The 24,780-nt window shown below is 36.8% G+C and overlaps 1 protein-coding gene across 12 annotated transcripts in view; it reads left to right on the top strand.

Moving 5' to 3' along the window:
• The first annotated feature begins 295 nt into the window (after window positions 1-295).
• The window catches only part of LOC107863113 (protein DEFECTIVE IN MERISTEM SILENCING 3), a 65,655-nt gene continuing 41,170 nt past the window's right edge, over window positions 296-24,780 (top strand). For 10 of the 12 annotated variants that reach the window (XM_047409446.1, XM_047409441.1, XM_047409440.1 and 7 more), the window contains exons 1-3: window positions 296-423; window positions 1,793-2,016; window positions 2,106-2,185. In XM_047409446.1, the coding sequence (XP_047265402.1) occupies window positions 1,895-2,016; window positions 2,106-2,185 (202 nt within the window). In that variant the 5' untranslated portion in view covers window positions 296-423; window positions 1,793-1,894. Of the gene's footprint in view, window positions 424-1,792; window positions 2,017-2,105; window positions 2,239-24,780 lie in introns of those variants that run through there. The other 2 variants (XM_047409447.1, XM_047409448.1) reach the window with 2 other exon arrangements.

Genomic DNA, 24,780 nt, shown 5'->3' with positions numbered 1-24,780 from the left:
AGTTATTTCATATATTTTATTCCAATTAAATATGAGATAAGCTCATTCTAAAATTAATCTCTATCTTTTATCATTGTATGTATCATAAGAGCTTTAATTAATGATGTTGGTGTAAATTTTTAAAATTACTCTCTTCGTTTTATAATATTTATTTATTAAGAAATACTAATAATAAGAATAATTTTACTATATCACTTTTGAATAAAATGAATACAAATATTATTAAATAATCTATTTTTAATATATTTGACAATTTTAAGTATATTAGACGAGACTCAAATTTAAAAATATAATACACTTGTTATAGAGTATGAGTACAGATTTTACCAACAAATATGAAGTGCCAGTCTCACTGTCCTTGGAATCTCCGGCAACCTAACGATGGACGGCGGCCAACGGAGAATGTCAATTGGTAATGACGAGGTACAACTTCTCCATTTCCCTCTCCCCTACCTTCTCTTTTAGTGAATTAAAAGTCCTTTAATTCACTAATTTAATCATAATAACTCTTAATTAATTGCCGATAAAGTTGTCATGCATGTTCTCTAATACAATTCTTTGTCAATTTCGATTCTCCTTAAACTTGGCTGCTAGTTTATGGTTAGACATTTGTAGTAATTATTGCTTTTCAAGTAATAATGATACTACTGAAATAATGATACTACCCAGAGTAATAATGATACTACTGAAAGTTACGGTAAAAAGGACGTCGCGGAAACAGAAAATTTAAGTATATTCCGGTACTGATTTTTCTAATTTTACTTCTTTTTACTCGCAAATTTTGTGTGTATTACCAACTGTGTATTGTGAGAGAGTGAAAAACACATTAAATTATCTTGTCTTTTTGAGTTCCATATCTGAACTATAGGTGTATACCATTTTCCAACCTGAACTATCAGGTGCTTATTCCAGCTTTTCTCCTTCGAAGATTTTGGTGATTTTCTGAGTTTTGATTATTTTATTGCGGAATTTTCTACCTGCGTGTTCCTAAAGAAGTCTAAGATATCTCAAATTGGGGAGACTAATAAAAATTCAAACTTGCGAGTTTGAATGCTGATATGGAACTCCATTAGTTTAGTTTGATCATGATTTAAGTACCGAAACAGAACTTGTATATACTGCAACTAATGTATGATCGCATGCATAATGATGCCCAGAAAACTTTTTCTTTGGATATGGTAATTCCCGTGGTCCCAGTCCCCCGCCCCAACTGCCAAGTTGCCTTTTTTGCTTGCAAAGTAGTCCTTGTTGTTTGCATGTTCCTAGTGGAGTTTAAGACGCCTCAAATTATGAGGGAATTGATAAAAGGAATACAAGGTGTTGCTCTAAAAATTAAACACCATGAAGATACTATCAAATTCTTAAAGGCTCAGAAGAACGGGTTGGATTATTCAATTTTGGATATGCAAGGTATTTTTTCATTTTTTAAGTTAATTAGGTGTGCTGTAAAATGTATGTGCAAAATCTTGAAAGGTTACTGAAGTTATTTTGTTCTTTCAGTATCCTATAATATAATGCTTTTACTCTGTCTAAACGGGAAGGAAACAATTAAACATTGTAAGATTTTCATATCAAGAGACACCATCCACATTTCAAGTAAATATTGATTTCTTGATTACCTGTAGCGCAAATATCAGCCATCAACTGTTATTGGTTTAGTGATGTGTATTTCCTATTTAAAAACACTCCGTGCAGACTTTAGCATTCACTTCAACTTTTTTTCTTTTCCCTTTTGCATATGCCTTTTACCTGTTTCTCAATTTTAATTCCTTGTGCTTGTGGGATATTGTAGTTTCTCTTGGCAAGATTCATTCAGCAAGTGGAAGTGGTTATGAAAAAATGGAATCTGCCAATGGGCGGAATGAGGAGGAGACCATTCAACAAATCTTAAGATATGATAAATCTGCAGCCAGTTAAAGCTCGTCATGGAACTCAGATTACTCATATTCCGTTTATGAAGGATGTGATGGGAATTGTTGCTTTGCCTGGGAAGGTTGGCAGGGACAATCTCAGCAGGTTAATTCACTTAGCATCCAGAATCGCTGACATTTTTTACAGGAAAAAAAATATAATAAGCTGTTCTCTGAGTCTACTCTCTATGCTAGTTCTCTACAGCTATGCTCAAGAAATTTTAGCAGTTGTTCACTCTGTCCCAATCAAGATGACAAGATGTGGCTGCGTGAAGGTGAAGACTTAAGACAAATAACTCGTTCTGTCTGGTCTTTGAATTTGTTACAGGTATACTTAGAGTAATTAGGATTTGGAGGTCACACATTAGGGTAGAAGGTTAGATGGTATTTGAATGCCCTCTTACTTTCTTACAGGATCGGCTTGGGGGTCGTACTTATACTTACTTTCTTATTAGCACTATTTTCATAGTGTCGTGTTCTTCGATTACGGTTAACACTTGTTTTTTCTTTTTTGTGCTTTGTTTATCGCATTATTGAGTTGTCATTACTGCTCTTTCTTGTATTTTGTGTACTGCTTTCCATTTCGCTTTATTTTGTTGCTGTTACTGGCTTTATTCCTATAGTCTCTTTGTCAATCTGCTTTGAAATGCTTGATGTAAGCCGGGGGTCTATCAGAAACAACCTCTATCTCTATAAGGTTGGGGTAAGGTCTGTGTGCACTCTACCCTCCAAGACTCCGCTTGTGGGATTACACTGGGTATGTTGTTGTTGTTGTATACTTAGAGTGATAAGTGCATATTTGTAAGACTAAGATAATATATATCATATATGGGAAAGGGTCAAAAATACCCTTGAACTATTTGAAATGGATCAAAAATACCCCTCATTAATTTTTTAGCTCAAAAATACCCCTCCATTAAATATTTGGCTAAAAAATACCCTTACCTCTAACAGAATTCCACCAAACATGCCACCTAGGTAAAAAAAAGCCACGTGGCCATGCCACATCACCATCCACATGTAAAATTTCATCTTCAATTCCACAACCTGATTTATAATCCTAACCGACCCATAATGGCGCAACATAATTCATTAAGAGACTCAGATTAAGAAGAGACAACACACATTTGCTATATTTCATCATCCCATTGTTAGTGACAACCAATTAAATTGCATTATTATAGAATTTACTCTTGGTAACACATACGATGTCTCTCATTCCTGCTGAAGACACAAAAGAGGCAGCAGCTTGGCCGGACTGAACGACACCCTCCAAATCAGAAGGTAGGCAGCTGAAAGGATGAAAAAGTAAAAGGAAGAATAGCCATATGAAACTAATCCACATAAAATCCACTTAAGTACTACAAATTCTTTAAGACAAAGCCAGAAAATCTTCACATAGACAGCACTAGACGAATCAAACAAAATATATTTTTTTAACCAAAATTAATTAAATATTACCACAAAAGATTGAAAAAACAAAAAAGAGCTTCAAAACCATCTGTCATCTGTCATCTTCTTCTTGTTTGCAATTGTTGTTGAGTGAGTTCTTGTTCAAGACTTTCTTGGCTTTGGAATTTGTCAAACTTGGCATGGACTCTTGAGCTGGAAATGGATTTATGGAGTGAAATTCCAGAAACCCACTAGTATTTAAGGGGAAAAGCGATGACAAGGAGAAGGGAGTTTTGGAGGATGGTTTTGGTATTGGATCACAACACCATGAGATGGAATTATGGATCGGGTCGGACTATAAATTGGGTTGTGAGATGGAATTTTATATGTGGATGGTGATGTGGCATGGCTACGTGGCTTTTTTTTTACCTAGGTAGCATGTTTGGTGGAATTCTGTTAGAGGGAGGGGCCTTTTTGAGCCAAATATTTAACGGAGGGGTATTTTTGAGCCAAAAAACTAACGAGGGGTATTTTTAAGCCAAAAAACTAGCAAGGGGTATTTTTGATCCATTTCAGATAGTTTAGGGGTATTTTTGACCCTTTTCTGTATTATCTATGTTAGATTAAATTCTTTTGAGATTGAACTTTACCTTCCAGGGGAAAGAGTCTTGTGAATTGCAACATACGAAAATGGATTGTCGGATATGTAAATTGATACTGGGTGATTAACGTTTTTTCGTTGTCTCTTCATTAGGTCGTTTGTATCCACTCTCGAGAATTTTTAGATGCGTTTGCATTAAGTTTTTTCTGATTTAAATTAGATGTGTTTGTATAATAATAAGACAATAGTAATCGTAAATATTGATGATGATATTATTCTTGTCATTATTTACATTTTTATTATACTTTTCATCCTCTCGCTAGGTAAGTTGTTGTTGTAACTTGTAATACTTTTGAAAACTTTACTTTGTACAGTTGACCTGGGAATTACCCCTCGTTCAGAAAACTACCTAAAGTTGATTTGGTAAAGTTAAATAAGATACACCTATTTACTTCTGCCAACTATAAAAAGAGGATTCAAGTTTTTGTTTGGATTTAGGAGTAGGAGATGGTGAAAGAGGACTGTTTCAAGGTCTAGATTGACGTCTCTTCTACCACCCTTTGTTGGCTATTCCTGTTCCTCTCCTCTCTCTTACTCTCTTTTCTTTTCTTTTATTTCTTATTTTTCATTTTCTTCCTCCTCCTTAGCCAACGGTGAAAAGGGTCAAAGGGGCCTTTTAGATCACCAGAAAGCACTAGTCAAATCTGACCTATCTCCTATAAAGGAATGTTTTGCACGTCATATGTGTACGTGATTATATGAGCTTTCTTTAGATTTGATCAGAAAATCTGAAGGAATTGTTCGTGATACCTGAGGTTTGAGTGGTTTTGAGTTCTTATTAAATTCTCTAGTTTCTTGCATTACCTTACAAACCTATAAAAAAAATCTAGTCTCTTGCGCCGTCTTATTTTTGGCCTTTTATTTTATAGCTTGAAATACCTTTCAAGTCGTGCATGATTTAAGATCATGGAACATATGGCCTATATTTGTTATATGTTGATTTTAATTGGTTAATTCGTACTGTTAAATGTTTCTCATATAACCCTTGTGTCCATAGTTTTCACCATTAAATAAGCTTAAGACTGATAAAAATGGTGGATAAAAATGAGGAAAAAGGTATAAATTAATGGAGATAAGTTAATATACTGTTTGTGGGCCAACTTGGACACCACATCAGCCGAAAAAGGGCATATCCACGCGTCTTCGGGTAAGTGAAACACACGCACCATGCCAACTCTGCAAAGGGTGCCAAAATGACACCCGTACACTAGTTGAGGTGCTAAAGTGAATAACGTCCACTTGAGGTGCCAAAGCGAAAGATTGTGCCAAGTTAAGGGGTCTGACGATGTATTTGGCCTGGAACATATCAACGTGGGAGCATCTCATGACTTAGTCCATCTTTACTCTTACTTCTTTGTTATAAAATGATTCAATTTCCTTATCTTTTTCTTTTGGTAAATGAAGATGTATTTGTGCTTACTACACAAGTTTCATTTCAAATATATGTAGGGTCAAAGCGAATGCCAAAACGTCATTATGTTCCTTTTTTAGGGGAGAAGTGGAAAAAAAGAATCATTTTTTTGATAATGGTAAGAACTTAAGGGAAAAGGGAAAATAAAAGGTTCTAGTTGCCAACAAGCCCTTAGCATGCAGAAACTATTTTGTATGAAAATCAACATCTCTTTGCTTAAAGTTAGTTCTTGTGATGACATGGGAGAGCTTGAATCTGAACAACTCTTTGCTTAAAGTTAGTTCTTGTGATGACATGGGAGAGCTTGAATCTGAACAACTCTCTGCATTTTGAGGATAGAAGATGACAGAAGCATGGTGTTGAAAGAATGTTAAGAGTGGGATAGAACTCCACACTGGTTTGGTAATGGACTGGTGGTTTTCATATAAGGACTTGCAATCCTCCCACGCGAACTAGCTTTTGAGGTTTAGTTAGGTCCAGTTGCCATATATTTGCATGATATCAGAGCTAGGTCCATTCTTGTTAGGGCGCCTGGTCCACGATCTAGTTAGGTTTGGGTGTGAAGGGGGTGTTTTAGTGGGGCAGAGTCCCACATATGAGTTGGGGTGTTGATTGTGTGGGTAGAATGAGTGTCTTCAATTTGTGTGTATTTGGTTGGGGAGTGGATTGGTGGCATTCTTATAAGGACTTGTGCTCATGAGTTAGATTTTGGAGTTGAGTTAGGTCCAAGTGCCATATCTTTACATGGTGTCAGTGCTAGGTCCGTCCCTCTTTAGGCTCCCGATCCCAACACCAACTGACCTTGGGCATCAAGGGGGTGTTAGAGTTGGTTACGGTCCTACATTAGTTGGGCAACAGATGAGTGGTCTGCATATATGGATTTGCACAATCCTACATTAGTTGGGCAACAGATGTGGGTGGTTTGTGTGAGATTTAACGAAGAAAAATATTATTGAATTGTGTGTTTACATAATTAGGCTCTTGAATGATGAGGGGGACAGAGGTGTTGTGTTAGGGGAGTTGGAGCTTTCCGGGGAGTGTCGCGACTTTGGCTTTTGTCTGCATTTTAAGGTAGAGGAGGTCAGTGAGGCTATTCATAAGATGTGAAGGGGCAGGGCGTCGGGGCCCGATGAGATTCCGGTGGATTTTTGGAAGTTCTTTGGCGGGGCAGGTTTGAGGTGGCTGACCAACTTGTTTAACAATATTTTCAAGTCAGCAAAAATGCCTGAGGCGTGGAGATGGAGCAAGATGATTCCCTTATATAAGAACAAAGGTGACATTCAGAGTTGTAGCAACTACCGGGGTATTAAGTTGTTGAGTCATACGATGAAGATTTGGGAGAGGGTGGTGGAACGAAGGTTGAGGAAGATTGTGCCTATTTCGGAGAATCAATTTGATTTTATGCCTGGTCACTCCACGATTGAGGCAATTCACCTTGTGCGGAGACTGGTAGAGCAGTATAGAGAGAGGAAGAGGGATCTTCACATGGTGTTTATTGACTTGGAAAAAGTGTATGACAAGGTCCCTAGGGAGGTTCTTTGGAGATGCTTGGAGGCGAGAGGGGTCCCGGTGGCGTACATCAGAGCGATTAAGGACATGTATGAGGGGCGAAGACTCGGGTAAGGACAGTGGGAGGAGATTCTGAGCGTTTCCCGGTCTTGATAGGGTTGCACCAGGGATCAACTCTTAGTTCGTTTTTATTCGCTTTGGCGATGGATGTGTTGACGCGGAATATACAAGGCGAGGTGCCTTGGTGTATGCTTTTCGCGGATGATATAGTTTTGATTGATAAGTCGCGACAAGGGATTAATGATAAGCTGGAGGTTTGGAGACAAACCCTGGAGTCTAAAGGTTTCCAGTTGAGCAGGAGCAAGACGGAGTACTTGGAATGCAAGTTTAGTGACTCAAGGCGCGAGGAGGAGGTGGTAGTGAAGTTGGATTCTCAGGCGATCTGCACGAGGGGTAGTTTTAAGTATCTCGGGTCTATGATTCAGGGGAATGAAGAGATAGATGAGGATGTCTCTCACCGTATTAGGGTTGGTTGGATGAAATGAAGGCTCGCTTCAGGAATTTTATGCGATATGAGGGTGCCCCCAAGCTAAAAGGCAAATTCTATAGAATTGTAATTCAGCCTGCTATGCTGTATGGAGCGGAGTGTTGGCCGGTTAAGAATTCTCATTCAGAAGTTGAAAGTGGCGGAAATGAGGATGTTGCGTTGGATGTGTGGTTTCACAAGGGCTGACAGGGTTAGGAATGAAATTATTCGGGAGAAGGTGGGAGTGGTATCTGTGGAGGATAAAATGCGGAAAGTGAGGTTGAGATGTTTGGTCATGTGATGAGGAGGGGTATGGATGCCCCAGTTCGTAGGTGTGAGAGGTTGGCCTTGGAAGGTTTCAAGCGGGGTAGAGGTAGACCGAAGAAATACTGAAGAGAAGTGATTAAACGTGACATGTAGCAGTTACAGTTGACTGAGGACATGACCCTGGATAGGAAGATATGGAGGAAAAATATTAGGATAGAGGGCTAAGGGTGTGGATGAGTCGTAGTTGGTGGACGCTGGAGTCCTTTGTTTGGCAATGTACAATGTTTTGTGGATGTTGTACCTATGTTATTTTATGAGGTTCTATGCTTTTGATGCTTTTGTATACTGCCTTGTATCTTGAGCCGGGGGTCTATCGGAAACAACCTCTCTATCTCTTTAGGGGTAGTGGTATGGACTGCGTACACTCTACCCTCCCCAGACCCCACTTTGTGGGAATATACTGTGTTGTTGTTGTTGTGTTGTGTTGTGTTTACATAATTACATCGAGACCCTATTTATAGACACTATAGTACATTCTTTTTCCAAGTAGGATTTTGTATATACTATTCCTATTTCTACTCATATTTTAACACTCCCTCAAGCTGGTGCATACAAATCATATGTATCTAGCTTGTTACAAATGTAATTAATACGAGGACCGGTGAGGAACTCGGTGAAGATATCTGCGAGTTGATCACTTGACTTCACAAATTTTGTAACAATATCTCCTGAGAGTATCTTTTCTTTGACAAAGTGACAGTTAATCTCTATGTGTTTAGTCCTCTCATGAAACACTGGATTTGATGCGATATGAAGGGCTGCTTGATTATCACACACAAGTTCCATCTTATCGGTTTCTCCAAATTTTAATTCTCTCAGCAACTGTTTGATCCAACCTAGCTCACAAGTTGCTACAGCCATTGCTCAATATTCTGCTTCTGCACTAGATCGAGCAACGACACTCTGTTTCTTACTCTTCCAGGACACCTAAATTACCTCCTACTAAAACACAATATCCGAAGGTAGAACCTCTATTTGAGGGCGATCCTGCCTAATCAATATCTGTGTATCCAATGCTATGCTTGTGACCTCGATCCTCAAAGAGTAGTCCTTTACCTGGAGCTGACTTTATATATCGCAGAATACGAACAACTTCATTCTAATGACTTTCACAGGGGAAGTCATAAACTGACTTACAACACTCACAGGAAAGGATATGTCAGGTCTAGTCACGGTGAGATAATGCAACTTTCCAACCAACCGCCTATACCTTTCAGGATCACTGAGTGGCTCCCCCTGTCCTAGTAGAAGTTTGGCATTTGGATCCATAGGAGTGTCAATGGGTCTACATCCCATCATTCCTGTCTCCTCAAGAATGTCTAAGGCATACTTGCGTTGAGAAATAACAATACCTGATCTGGACTGAGCAACCTCAATACCTAGAAAATATTTCAGTCTGCCGAGGTCTTTGGTTTGAAAATGCTGAAAGAGATGTTGCTTCAATTTAGAGATACCATCTTCATCATTGTCAGTGATAACTATATCATCAACATAAACCACCAGATAAATACACAAATTTGGTTGAGAATATCGATAAAACACTTAGTGATCAGCTCCACTACGAACCATGCCAAACTGCTGAATTACTGTGCTGAATTTTCCAAACCAAGCTCGAGGAGACTGTTTCAGACCATAGAGTGACCTGCGCAATTGACATACAAGGCTACTAGACTCCCCCTGAGCAACAAAACCAAGTGGTTGCTCCATATAGACTTCTTCCTCAAGATCACCATGCAGAAAAGCATTCTTAATATCCAACTGATAAAGAGGACAATGACGAACGACAACAATGGATAGGAAAAGACGGACATATGCTATTTTAGCCACTGCAACGTTAACTTCACTAGTAAGTATTGGTGATGCATTTTTAAGTGATTGTTTAGTTTGTTATATTGAGAAGGATATATTTATAAATATAAGCAATGATGTAATTATTGACTGTTTTCAGAATATGAAAACACGTCGATGTCTAGTATGAAAGGACGATCTACTTTTGTTATATTAGTTCTAAATTAATATCATTTGATCATTTTGAAGTTTATACTTTGCCCTTTTTTTTTTAATAATTTTTAAGTTTAAAAGATTCATATGTTAAATTGTGTAGTTGATGTTGACCAAAAAGAGAAAAAGTGTCACTATAATCAAGCCCAAATATTTGCGTGTATCCTTTGGCAACAAGGCGAGCCTTAAGCCGATCAACCTGACCATCTAGACCAACTTTGACGGCATAAACCCAACGACAACCAACAATAGATTTACCTGCAGGAAGGGAAACAAGCTCCTAAGTACCACTCGCATGTGAAGCAGACATCTCATCTATCATAGCCTGCTTTCATCTTGAATGAGAAAGTGCTTCACCTATAGCATGATACAAAAGCATAATGGGGTGATGATACACGATGATAACTCAAGAAAGTATAGTGTGGGTTAGCATTACGAGTGGAACACATACCTTTTTGAAGTGCAACTGATTGGCTAGGAGAAGGCAAGGTCGCAGTAGAAGCAGCGTCCGACGCATGACATGAATCATGTGGGACTACTGGTGGACGCGGACGACGATGATAAGTCAGAAGTGGTGGCACTGTCGCAGGAGACGTAGAAGTAACTGTTGATTCCTTAAAGGTTGGTTCGGGTATGTCTGGAGATATGGGTAAGACCAAGGATGGTGTGGGTAAAACTGGAGATACGGGTAAAATCTCAGAGATATCAGGATGATCAGAAGATATATTGTAAGGTCGAGATTAAAAAAAGTGACATCGGTGGACATAAAGTAGTGACGAAGATCCGGTGAATAACAACGATACCTTTTTTGAACTCGAGAGTAACCAAGGAAGATACTTGAGAGCATGAGGGGCTAATTTATCTTTTCTAGGGGCTAAGTTATGAACAAAGCATATGCTCCCAAAGACAGGAGGGGGGATAGAGTAGAGATGTGACTGTGGAAATAATATAGAATGGGAAACCTTATTCTGAATGGAAGATGATGGCATTTTATTAATTAGATAACAAGATGTGAGAACTGCATCGCCCCAAAATTGCAGCGGAACATGAGATTCAATGAGAAGAGTGTGAGCAGTCTCAAGAAGAAGCCTATTTTTCCTTTCTGCCATGCCATACTATTCTGCTGAGGGGTATACGGACAAGATGTCTAGTGAACAATTCCTTAATGATTCATAAAATCCTGAAACTGAGAGGATAAGTATTCTAAGGCATTATCACTACAAAAAGTACGAATAGAAACACCAAATTGAGTTTGTATCTCAGCACAAAAACTTTTGAATTTAGAACTTTTGAATTTAGAAAATATCTCAGAATGATCTTTCATTAAGAAAACCTAAGTACATCTTGAAAAATCATCAATGAAACTAACAAAATAACGAAAACCTAAGGGTGAACTGATTCTACTAGGACCCCAAACATCAGAATATACTAATGAGAAAATAGACTCTGAACGACTATCAAGACTACGTGGGAAAGTAGCACGGGTGTGTTTCTCGAGTTGACATGACTCACAATCTAATGTGGATAAACTAGACAAACTAGGCACCCTCTTTTGTAGCTTGGATAAACTCGGATGTTCCAAACGTTTGTGAATTAGGTCGGGGGGTCTGTAACGAAGCATGCTGTGAAGGAATTTGAATAGGTAAGATGGTAAAGGCCTTGTGATTCATGTGAGATTTAACAAAGAAAATATTATTGAATTGTGTGTTTACATAATTACATCGAGACCCTATTTATAGACACTATAGTACAATCCTTTTCCAAGTAGGATTTTGTATATACTATTCATATTTCTACTCATATTCTAACAGTTTGCATAGATGGACTTGGGCAATCCTCCCCAAATAAGCTAGATTTTGGCGTTGTGTTAGGCTCCAGGTGCCATATCTTTACAAAGAAATAATAGAAGTTCAATGTACTTGTCAAAAAATGCAAGTTCACTGTTTTATGACTTATTTGTATCTTAATCTCTGAAATCCAGGGTTTTCTCACATTATCGTGGGCTAAGAACCATGTTAACAGTTGTTTGCAAGACGCATGATGGACTTAGAGCGTTGGAAAGATATGATAAGGAAGGTTCTATGATAAGTAGATAGATAATAAATAAGTAGGCAAATTTTGACAAGGTTTTATAAGTAGCTAAATTTTGGCCTTGCGTTAGGCCCCAGGTGCCATATCCTTACAAAGAAGTTGCTAGATAATAGGATTTCATTGTGCTTGTCAGAAACAGTGGAAGTTCATTTGTCAGAATTTTTGATATTCTGATGATCAAGCACCTCCTCAGCGTTGACAATCAAGGTAATGGTGTTGTATCTTTTGTGAGCTGTTGCCATCCTCTGAAAAAACTGGTGTTTTGTCTCCCTATTGTAATCACACAATTTTGGATTTTTGTTCCGAACTAGCTTCTTCATTCTTTGCTAGATCTTCTATTTCAACTAGCACGGTTGCTCTAATCATCATCTCATCTTCGTCTATGTCCCCGTTGTCTTGTTCTTGGTCTAGTTCAGCCAATTCATTAAGAAGACTATTCTTTTTGTTGGTCAGTTCACCAAAAGTCTTGCTCCATTTTTGGAGTTTCCCTTTTAGAAGTTTCAGTTTGGTGCTTAATGTGTATTCTGGATAACCATAGACCTCCAAAACTGCGCACCATAGTTGGATTAGATCGGTGAGGCCTTCCACTCCAAGCCACCAATGTTCAAACTTGAAGTAAGACTTCTTTTGTTACCAATTGCCACATACAGGTTGAATGGGTGTATGATCAGATTGTACCCTGGGGTAATTGACTGAGGGTGTCTAAAGTATTCCGCCAAACCTATGGAGTAGAGGAGTTCATCGAGTCTTGCTGCACTTGGGTAATTGAAGGATTGTCCAGTGGACGCTGATGCTATTAATCCTCCACGGAAGGAAAAAAAACTAACTTCAGATTGTACTGTGGGAAGTGTTTTTTGACTGAGGTGTCTAAAATATTCCTCCCAACCTATGGAGTAGAGGAATCTGTCGAGTCTTGCAGCACTTGGATGATTGAAGGATTGTTTAGTGTCCACTGATGCTATTAATCCTCCACGGAAGGAAAAAAACTAACTAAAAGTAATAATGCTAACTTCATTTAATTGAGAAACAAATGAGAATACATTCTTTAATTTGAACTAGGGCATACATCTTCACAACACAAATGTTGTAGCTATTAAATTAATCTGCATTTAAGGTTATTCTATCGACTAGCTAATAATTGAGAGATCACTAATCATGATACTTGATCAAAAAAATAAAAATAAAATAGAGATCACTAATCATGATCAAATAACATTTCATAAACACAATCATAACCGCTAGCAGATATAGACGACAACTTCTTTGACCCAACAATTTATTTCTTTGTTCTTAGGAGTACTAATTAATATTAATTACAAACTTTTCTTGATATGGTGGTGGTGGTGGTGGTGGGGGTCTTAATTAACAGTTAAACAGACATGTTAGGTTTGATGAGTTGAATGAGGGAGCCTTTAAGGTGAAGGTACCAGCAGACAAAGGTTGAACAAACAATACTGTATCTGCTATACATTCAGGAAAGTCCTGCATTTAGGGAGTACCTTTTGTACTGTCGCTTATTTCAATCATAATCCATGTTGATGTTGAAATCACCACTGATAACCCATCGTCCAACCTATAATCCTCTAGAAGCTGAAACTTCTTCCCAACATTCTTGTCTGCCAAGTCTGGTGTGTGTAGCATAAACACCTGTCAAACTCCTCGACAACTAAAAGAATGTTGGAGTAAGATAAAACTATATGCGATTGAGTAGGAGCCTTTAGCAATTAATTCTCCATTCCATCCTCTGCTGTCCCATAGCATGATGATACCCTCATTGGTCCCTTCAGAAATCACATCTCATCCACCTGGATCCCCATAATTGTTTTGCAAAAATATCTGTTATCTTTTCTAGTTTAGTTTCCTGGAAACAGTAAACATCCGCTCTCTATTTAAGAATTAAGCTCTTAATAATATTTCTTTTGGAAATCATATTAAGTCCTCTCACGTCCATGAGATGATCTTGACATTCATTGATAAGTTAAGAGGAGAGGCTTCCCCTACCTCTGGTGCCCTCAACTTCTTCATTTAGTTCTGATTCCAAGTTTTTAAGCTCATTCTTGCCTATTCCCATACTTCTAGGAGTTCTATTTCTCTTATATTTTAAATTGGCAATAAACCCATAAACGATATATTTGGCCTCTGTCAACTCACTCAAACTAGCTGATGGCTGATATTTTGCTACAGGTAATCACGAAATCCATAGTTACTTGAAATGTAAAAGACATCCCTTGATATGAAACGCTTACCATGTTTGATTGTTTCCTAACGTTATATTCTGGGATACTGATAGAACAAAATAACTATAGTAGCCTTGGAAAATTTTGCACATGCATTTTACAGAACACCTTATTAATTTAAAAAGAAGGAAACATTACCTTGTATATCCCAAATTGACTCATCCAACCTGTTCTTCAGAGCCTTTAAGAATTTGATATTATCTTGATGATGTTTAATTTTTAGCCCAATCTCCTGTAGTGCATCCTCAAGTTTTTGTAGTAATTAAATTTTATAGTTGAATGAAATACTGTTACATTGTCAAAAAAAAATTATATAGTCATGAATATTGACCCCATCAACGTCACAATATAATATCATGTGGATTATCATCTCAAAAAATGATTGTATGTAGATATCTCTATACCTATTATTAAGACTATTGTGCGTATTGCATCCATGGATGATAAATAAAATGAAATATGCAGATATATAACTACCTTGGAATTGCAGATAATTGCCCCAACAGTTCCACTTTGTAGTGTGTCACGATTGCCAACAAAATCAGTGGAATTAATCTGTCCTCCTTGATCGAGAGATGGCTCATGCAAAACTGGTGCCTTAGAACTAATCTGACCTTCTTGACTGAGAGATGGCTCATGCAAAACTAGTGCCTTACAACTGATGGGTAGCTGTCAAAGGAACATAATTATTGTGTAAAATGGATTAACAAAATCAAATAAAACAAGGCAAGGACTAAATAGTAGCCTCTGTAAAATTCTCATTTTCACTGATCTCTGCAACTAGTACCCTAGATTCCCTGATACCTTAATTAAACTTGCAACCAAATTAAAGGAGCGTCGAAATTGACGAAGAATTGTATCAAAGCACATGCATGACAGCTTTATCGGTGATTAATTAATGAGCTGTTTGGTTATTGGATAAGACCAAAGTTAATACATGAATAACTTGGTTATTCATGTATTAATTTTATACATTGTTTGGTTTGCAAATAGGATAAAAGTTAGTCACGTATTAATTTTCTACAATGTTTAGTTGGTATTCTCCAATTTTGTATAAAAGTTATTCATGTATTTATTTTATATTGTGTTTGGTTTTAGTAATTCTATATAATTAATGCTCACATGACTTGTGAGAAATTTATGTATTATTTTATTTGGGTAGAATGTGGAATAAGTTATGAGGGAGATTAGTCATACATGAACTAAAATAACAAAATTGCGCATTTACCTCTATTATTCACTTGAAAAATCTTTTTACGAGATTTTTCATCTTTTGAGTTTAGTTTGGTTTATTAGAGGATCTGCTGCTAGAGTTGATTGATTTTAAACTCCCTAATAAAACCAAACTAAAATCAGACCCTCATAAGTTTTTTTTTTTTTGGGTTTAAACCACCCGGTGTCCGGTATCCGCTTTTTTAGGAGTCCGACTATATCCGGATTCGCCCCGCGTCGGGCCCCATTTGGGGGGGGAGAGTTCCCAACAGAGTGTTTGTCCAAACCCTCATAAGTTATTATGAAACAAAAGTGTAAATCCCGCAGAAGTTTAACCACTGCTGATTTTAATTTGCTACTACTTTGTGAATAAAATCAGCTAATTTAGTTTGCTAAATATTTAACAAACTAAATTAGCCAATTTATTCAGCTAAATTAGCTTTTCAGAGGTTTCAAAATAAATTTAACCACTAATGATTTTAGTCAAGTTGAAATCAAACTACTACTGATTTTATCCAAGTTGAAATCAAACTACCGCTGATTTTATTCACCTTTAAAACTTTTTTTTATTTTTATACATGGATTAGTTTTAGTTTGCTTTTAAAATAATTTTGAATTTTTGCTTTTGATTATATGGGAATCCTACGTAACTAAACCTTGCATAAATAATATACATGGATATCTAATACCTGCATAACTAAATTTTACATAACTAATCCCTACATTATTAATATATACATAACTAATACCGGCATAACTAAACTCTACATAACTAAACCCTACATTATTCATACCGGCATAGCTAAACTCTAGGTAACTAAATCCTGTATTATTAATACCTACATAACTAATACATGTATTACTAATACCCACATAACTCTAACCAGTACCAAACGACCCCTAGATTAATTTAGTGAATTAAAGGACTTTTAGTTCACTAAACAATCGAAGGTAAAAGAGAGGAAAATGGAAATGCTGTACCTTGTCATTGCCAATGGACATTCTCAATTGGCCACCGTCTATCGTTGGGTCGCCGGCGATTTCTAGGAGAGTGAAGAGTGAGACTGACGTCATCAGGTGAAGCGGAGAACACTGAGCATGACTTCTGTTAGCAAAGTAGAATATAGGATTTGGGAATGAAAGCTTTTTGGCACTTATATCTGGTGTGTAAATCTGATACACATTGTACACTTGTACAATATTTTCAAATTTGATTTTCTTATTGTACAATAATCTACACTTACTCTAGTTTAGAGTTGTCAATATGGCCAACCCAGTTCATTTGGGCTAGTCCATGTGGATTTTGGAATTTGACGGGCTGACTCATCATTTTGATGGGCAGAGTTACTCCATTGTCTTTTATGAAGTCATAGGAATCATTTATTGATCTTTGTTTGGAAAGGAATTAAAAGTGAAGTTGCTGCATCCAGATATGCTTTTATGTGACAGTAGGAACAATTACTAATTATTTGCTTTTTGCCGCTTTGAAAATAGTTACAATAATATAAAGTTACATATTACTAATTCGGGGAAAAAAAATACAAAATGTAATAGCTTGTCAATCATTAATGTTTAAAAAAGGGCCGAATGTCCTTAAATGCACTAGTTTTTGTTTTGATATCCCTGCTCTTTTATTCTATGTAGTTTCATCTAGATACCACTAGTAATTAAAACTCAACTTGTGAAAATGAAGATTTAGAACGACTAAACTAGTAGAAAATTCAGATCCATTTTGTTTCTCTCCCTTCTCATTTTTGTTCTTCCTCCTCCTAGTTTTCTACACGGAATGACTAACAAAATTTCTAATCAGTTTGGTCTAATATCGGTACAAATTTTAGTGGGCTGGAATAATATTGGATTGGAATTGAAAATATTGTACTCGTGTATAGTGTGAGTTAGTTTTACGTACCAAATATAAGTGCCTTCACGCCTTCACACCCAAGCCCTATATTCACTTTGCTTTCAGAACTCACTTGCACTATTCTCCACTCTCCCCCAACTGCGCTAGGCTCACTCTCCCTGGTATCTCCGGCGACCCAACGAGAAGGTTCAGGTTCTCCCTTTCCCTCTCTTTTGCCCTTCGATTTTTTAGTGAATTAAAGGACTTTTCTACTCAATTGGGACACACTCATCCTGTCAATCTAGTTTCAAGATGAAACATGTAAACCATAAAAACACTTAATTAATCATTGATAAAGCCGTCATGCATGTGCTCTAATACAATTCTCGTCAATTTCGATGTTCCTTTAATTTGGCTGCTAATTTAAGTTATCAGGGAATCTAAGGTTCTAGTTAGAGTTTTTTACGATATCCAACTGTATATCAATATACACCATGATTACGCAACAAGGAGGGATCTAGTGGAAATGTGAGTTTTACGAAGTAAGAGCTGGCAGGTGAGGATAGAACAGGGGCGGATCTAGGGCTCCGTGGGGTAGTTCACTTGAACCTATGTGTAAAGTTGTCAACCTTAGGATCTCGACAAAATAGCATCTTCTAAAGGAAATTTGTATTTCCAAAATCTCCACAGAAAGAAATCTTAATTGGTGGCCCTTTAATTTACAGTTTATTATATTTTATGCTTGTTTATTTTCTTTGCCTTATCAACTGATATGCAAGACCCACTATAAATTTGCCTCTCACTTCTACCCACACTATATCATTAAGAATCAACTCCCTCAGTTTTGTTGCATTTCATCCCCCTAGCCACTTCTTCATGTACCTACAACATAGTTCTATCAGTCATGATTTGTACCAGTAGCATGACATAATGCTCCTAATTACCCAGTCAAAAATGAAATTGCCCTTGTTTTTATTGCTACCAAATTTCTTATTCTATTTGGTCTCTCATCTGTATCATCTTCTTCCACACATATGTTCCCCTCCCATTCATCCAACATAACATACTCCTTTAAGCATTTGTTTCTTAGAAACATTCTCCACAAAGATTGCTTGATTCTAAGGTTCCACCACAATTTAGCTAATAAAGCTTTTAAGACATCCTGTGGGCTTTTAAATCCCATTCCACCTTCATCACAAGGATGACATAGCACAGACCAAGTAGTCTTGGTTAGAATTTCCTACTGAATTACTCTAGAAAAACTTAGCAAACATCTATGGAGGTTGGCTATGACCATGAAGGAGGAGGGTCACACGTTGACGGGCATGCTTTATAGGACATGCTTAATGAGAGTGATCCTCCTACCAATATATAACAATTTTACCGCCCAAGAAAAGAGCATCTCATGTGCATTCTTCCTCCTGCTATAGTAGATTGACATCCCTAAGTATGTAAAAAGGAATCCTGTTCTTGGAATTCTTATAATTGTGTTCACCAATGTCAGCACCTCCGCCTTTGTAATTGTTAGAGTTTTTGCCCTGATTTTCTTACCAAGTTTAAGTTTTACTTTCCTCGAAAGGAAAATAAAAGTAATACCATACTTTTACTCCTGAAAGAAAAATATAATACTTTTCTATATTTGTTAACCTCTTTCTTAGAGGAAAGGTTTTGGACCTCTATAAATAGAACACCCCTCTTCTCATGTCATAACACAATAGTATCCACAATGTAGTCACTAAAGAGTCTTGTTTAGGGGGAGATTTCTCTCAATAGGATTTATGTTTTTCAATATTAGTTTGTCATATATAGGTCGTTTGACCGAATCATATTAATAATATGTCTTTTTTAGTATTGTTTTATTTGTCATCTGAATTCTCACCATCTTGATTTGCAACCGCATGACGCCCTCTTGATTTCGGACCCAACAAGTGGTATTAGAGCCTATGGTTTAATGGTCCGATGGTTCAGATTGAGGATATATTGAGATCAAAGTTGCAACCAATTTGATGATAATAAAGATCTTTATTTAACTACATGTGGAGAAAAATTCCAAACAAATTTTCAACAATCCTGCTGCCAATCTATCTTTAAAACCAAATCAATTTTCAACCCATGTTTATAGGCTCCAACTTTCAACCCTTGCTAACTTGTATGCTTGGGCTCCTTTCATCTCATGCATATATGGTTTTAACGCATGAACTCCACTTTTAACCTGTGCTCACAGCACACTTTTAATGCACAAGGCTCCACTTTCAATTCTATTTACTTATAACACAGGGCTTCAATAATATCAACCCATGCTTTTTTTTTTTAATGCATAGGGCTTCAATGTTTTACCCATGCCAACTTTTAATCATGGTAAGCAACAGTGATATGCGAAGATCTTGTGAAAAAGGAGGATCAAGATTATTTTGTTAGAAAATCAAGCCAAAAAGGGGAGATTTGTTAGGGTTTTTGCCCTGATTTTCTTACCAAGTTTAAGTTTTACTTTTCTTGAAAGGAAAATAAAAGTAATACCATAATTACTTTTACTTTTACTGAAAGGAAAATATAATTTTTTTTCATATTTGGCTAACTTTTTTTCTTGGAGAAAAGGTTTTGGACCTCTATAAATAGAACCCTCTTCTTCTATGTCATAACACAATAGTATCCACAATGTAGTCATTATAAAGTCTTGTTTAGGAGGAGATTTCTCCTAATAGGTTTTCTTTTTTTCAATATTAGTTTTTCATATGTAGGTCGTTTGACCGAATCATATTAATAATGTCTTTTTAGTATTGTTTTATTTGTCATCTGAATTATCACCGTCTTGATTTGCAAACTTTAAGCTTCCGTATGACGCCTTCTCGATTTCGAACCCAACAAGTGGTATCAGAGCCTATGGTTTAATGGTCCGATGATTCAGATTGAGGACATGTTGAGATCAAAGTTGCAACCAATTTGATGATAATAAAGATCTTTATTTAGCTACACGTGGAGAAAAGTTTCAAACAAATTCTCAACAATCCTGCTGCCAATCCATCTTTAAAACCAAATCAATTTTCAACCCATGTTTATGGGCTTCAACTTTCAACCCTTGCTAACTTTTATGCTTGAGCTCCATTTAACTCATGCATATATGCTTTTAACGCATGAGCTCAACTTTTAGCCCGTGCTCACTTTCAATGCACAAGGCTCCACTTTCAACCCTGTTTATTGTTTATTTATAACACAGGGCTCCAATAATATCAACCCATGCTTTTATTTTTCAAGGCATAGAGCTTCAATTTTTAACCCATGTCAACTTTTAATCATGGTAAGCAACAGTGATATACGACGATCTTGTAAAGAAGTAGGATCAAGATTATTTTGTCAGAAAATCAAGTCAAAAGGGGGAGATTTGTTAGGGTTTTTGCACTGATTTTCTTATCAAGTTTAAGTTTTACTTTTCTTGAAAGGAAAATACAAGTAATACTATAATTACTTTTACTTTTACTGAAAGGAAAATATATTTTTTTTTCATATTTGGCTAACCTCTTTCTTGGAGGAAAGGTTTTGGACCTCTATAAATAGAACACCTCTCTTCTCATGCCATAACACAATAGTATCCATAATGTAGTCATAATAGAGTCTTGTTTAGGGGGAGATTTCTCTCAACAGATTTTATGTTTTTCAATATTAGTTTTTTATGTAGGTCGTTTGACCGAATTTTATTAATAATATGTTTTTTTAGTATTATTTTATTTGTCTTCTGAATTATTTACGAGCTATACATGGTATTCAGGTATCTACTTCAAAAGACACTTGTCACAAATTACCTATAGGTGGCAGGGGGCTGGTTATTGATTTGAGGTGGATCGCCTTTTCAATTTTGAACCCAACAGTAATTTCATGCATATACACTGCATTTTACTTTTTCTTTGTTAATCAGCTGTCCACTAACATTCTCATATGTGGCTAATGTTTCCATCACGATTTTTAAGGAAAATTCATATGTAGAACTGAAAATTATAGCATCATCAGCCTATGTTAAGTGGTTGATGTATGGGCTCCACTTTGGCAATCCTAATCCTATGAACTTCTCATCCTCGTGCAAGGCATTCAAGGCACTTGACATGCATAACAGCTATGATGAGTAATGTTGGGAAAAGTGGATTCCCTTGTTTCACTCCCCCAAGTAGATTTAATGAAACCCCATGGCTGACCAGTTTTTAGAGTAAAATACCAGTTGTTAGAGGTCTTCGGTATATCATGCCAATCAGCAGTTCTCCAAAACCCATTCTTCTTAGCACTTTAGTTAGGAACAACCATGAACTCTATCATATGCTTTGTCATGTCCAGCTTTATCACAACACAGCATTATCTGGCTGATCCTTTATCCCAGTATCATGCACAATTTCTTGTATTAATAATATGTTTTCAATTATGCCTCTTCCTTTAACAAAACCTGCCTTCTGGGAGATGATTGTTGGCAGTAAGCGTACCAGTCTTTCATGTATAGTCTTGGAGAAAATCTTGCTTGTTAAGTTGCTCAAGCTGATCTGAAAAGGTCATGATCTCCTTCTTCTTGGGCAATAGAACCATATTACTGAATGTGACATATTTAGGTAATTCATGTGCACAGAAGAAAGATTTGTATCATTGTTACCACATCTGTTGCAATTATGTCCCAACAATATTGGCAGAACTTCCTAGTGAAAACTTCACTTTTCGGGACACCTGCACTATCTACTAAATTTAGACCAAACACAGCTCTTTTCACTTCTTCTATGTCTGAAAGTTTATGAATCAAATTATTCTGTTCTCCTTTAATTAACTGAGATAAATGATTCAGCATCTCAAAGTTTGTTGTTATGTGATCCTCAGCAAATTGATCTTTGTAAAAATCTTAAAGCCTCATGTATGAGAGCGTCCTCCTTATCCTGCCAGTCCAATTAGGATCTTGAATCTTCTCAAGTTGTAGTTTCTTTCTCTTACTAGTTACACGAGAATGAAAAAACTTAGTGTTCCTATCACCATCTTTAAACCGCTGAATTCCAGCCTTTTGCTTCCAAAACTTTTCCTCCACGGTGTCGAATTTGATAACTTCTGCTTGTACTTTATTGTAACCTCTCCTCGTTTCCATTGGTAGGATTTTGTTCAAATTCCAGCCCATGGATCTTAACTACTTTTAGAGTTGCAATCTGCTTGAATACGTCAATATATCTAGCCCTTCTCCATTTAGACAATGCCTTACTGACCTTCAATTTACTATTTTCATTAAAGAAAGGGATCCAAAGTAAATGTCTGACTATCTCCAGGAACGTCTCCTGCTATTTCTTAATTACCCTGCTATCCTCTTTGTAATTTATTGAGAGAGGTGCATGGTTGGATCCTTGTTAATTAATTTCTCGACTTCCAGGCTAGGAAACATATACATCACAACCCGATTACCCAAACATCTATCCGGTCTTTTAGAAATGCAAGCTTCATGCGATCCACCATTCCACCAAATGTACATGCTACCAGTGAATCCCATGTCTAATAATTGACATGCATTTAGGCACTCTTCAGTTTCGGCAAAAGATAAGAGGCAATCCACTAAACTTCTCATCTTCATCCAGATTCACATTAAAATCTACCCCTACTAACTAAGGAGTTTGTATTTGAGTAGACAGATAATAAAGAGCATCCCAAAGTTCTACTCTAGTATCTCTGTCATTACTAGCATATTCCTGTAACCTGTCAACTATCAACTGTAGTGTCAATACTTGGTCTGCATCCATCACTATTTCAACTTGAAATTCATCTAATACAAACTCCCAAATTTTGCCATTTATATTATGCCATGTTGAATCCATTCCCAACCATTGTCGGTTCATGTCTATGTGTCTCACATGTTGAAAAGGCTACATCAGAGTTGTAAAGTTGGAAGTGTTTTTCTCTATTCATCATGACAACTGTTTCAAAGGCCCGGTGAGTGTTAACCGACCTTATATTCCCTACTAGTTAATTATTCATTGGTAAGTAGCTTTGACGCTAACTAACCTTGTGTTGCTTTCCAATTCGTCATCTCCAATATTCATTTGATCCTCCTTGTTATCTTTCCCATTTAACTCCTTTGTATCAAAATTCTTAGAAGCTATATGGCCATCTGTTTTTTTGTGATCTCTCCTGTGTTCCTGTGATGCCCTGAGATTACCCCTGGACGTAACACGGTGCTTAGGACTACAAGTAGTCCAAAGTTAAACCATGGCTTCTAGCGCAACACTAAGACCATAATCTAATAACATAAAGTCATGAACGGAAGTTGATTGTTTATAATTAAATAAGAAATGGCAAGTCTAATGTCTGTCAGCAGTAACTGAAAACAATCACAACATGAAAATGAACTGAAATACTACTAAGTCTAGACAAGTCCCTAGAAATATTGAAGAGTTACTAGGACAAACACCTAGCTGACTCGGAGTCATAAGCTATTGAACTAAACAAAGTCTGAATACAAGGAAAGCATGAAATCATAGTCCTTGGAACATGAGGACTCACTAACTGAACTGGAGTAGGCACTGGTGATCGCAACTAGTCATGAAGCTGAGGGAGAGTAGCAGAACCTACATCATAATAGGATGCAGCACAAGAAGTATGTGGTCAGTACTATAGAACATACTGAGCATGTGAGGGATGCATGAAATATGTAAAAATGATGAAAATCATATAATAAAAAAGGGTATGCCTAATAAGTATATAAAGGCTCACCATTTTTCATGAATAAAGCTGAAACTGTAATATCATATATGTGAAGAGTACGAAAACATAATTTGACAAAGGAACTTGGAATTTGGAACAAAGATTTTTTAGCTATGGCACAAGAAGTAAGGGGGGATGAATACCAAGTTTTCTCATGAAGATGAACATTGAATGTGAGGGGCCTCAATGACGCGAGAAAGAGGTTGATAATCAAAAGTATGCCACACAATTGAAAGACAGATTTTTTTTTGCTTTCAAGAAACTAAGGGTGTGTTTGGTATGATGGAAAATATTTTCCATGGAAAATAACCCAGAAAATGACTTTCCTTGGTCCATGAGTGAAGCCATTTTCTCTCAAATAGAGGAAAATGGGTTATCTTGGAAAATGTTTTCCCAATATTTTACTACAATCAAACAAGGGAAAATAGGAAAACATTTTCCAGAAAATATTTTCCATCATACCAAACACACCCTAAGTTACAGGGGACATAAGGGACATGGTAGGGGAACTATGGGCTAATAGATGGTTGAAATAGAGTATGGAAGGGGGAAGTATGTGAAATAGGTGCATATTGTATTACTCGCAAATTCAAGGGGAAATCTATGGATTTTAGTTGGCATATGTCTGGAGTTTGTGCTCCTCATAGTAGAGTAGAGAGAGAGGTGTGGTGGGAACTTGCTTCGGTGAGAGGTCTTTATCTCAGGTCCATGGGTGGTGGGGTGATTTTAATATTGTCAGATTTCCCTCAGAAAAAAGGAACTGCTCCAGGTTCAATAAAGCAATGATTGATTTCTCTGATTTTATTGAAGATGTAGAGTTAGTAGACCCACAGCTAGCAAGTGACACTTTTACTTAGAGGAGAGGGGAAAGACACGAGTCAGCTGCTAGATTGGACAGATTCTTGATATCTAGCAATGATTGATTTCTCTGATTTTATTGAAGATGTAGAGTTAGTAG

Source organism: Capsicum annuum, chromosome 3 (genome assembly GCF_002878395.1).
Source record: "Capsicum annuum cultivar UCD-10X-F1 chromosome 3, UCD10Xv1.1, whole genome shotgun sequence".
NCBI lineage: Eukaryota > Viridiplantae > Streptophyta > Magnoliopsida > Solanales > Solanaceae > Capsicum > Capsicum annuum.
The sequence above is the reverse complement of the archived record's forward strand: the minus strand, read 5'-3'. Positions and strand labels throughout refer to the sequence as shown.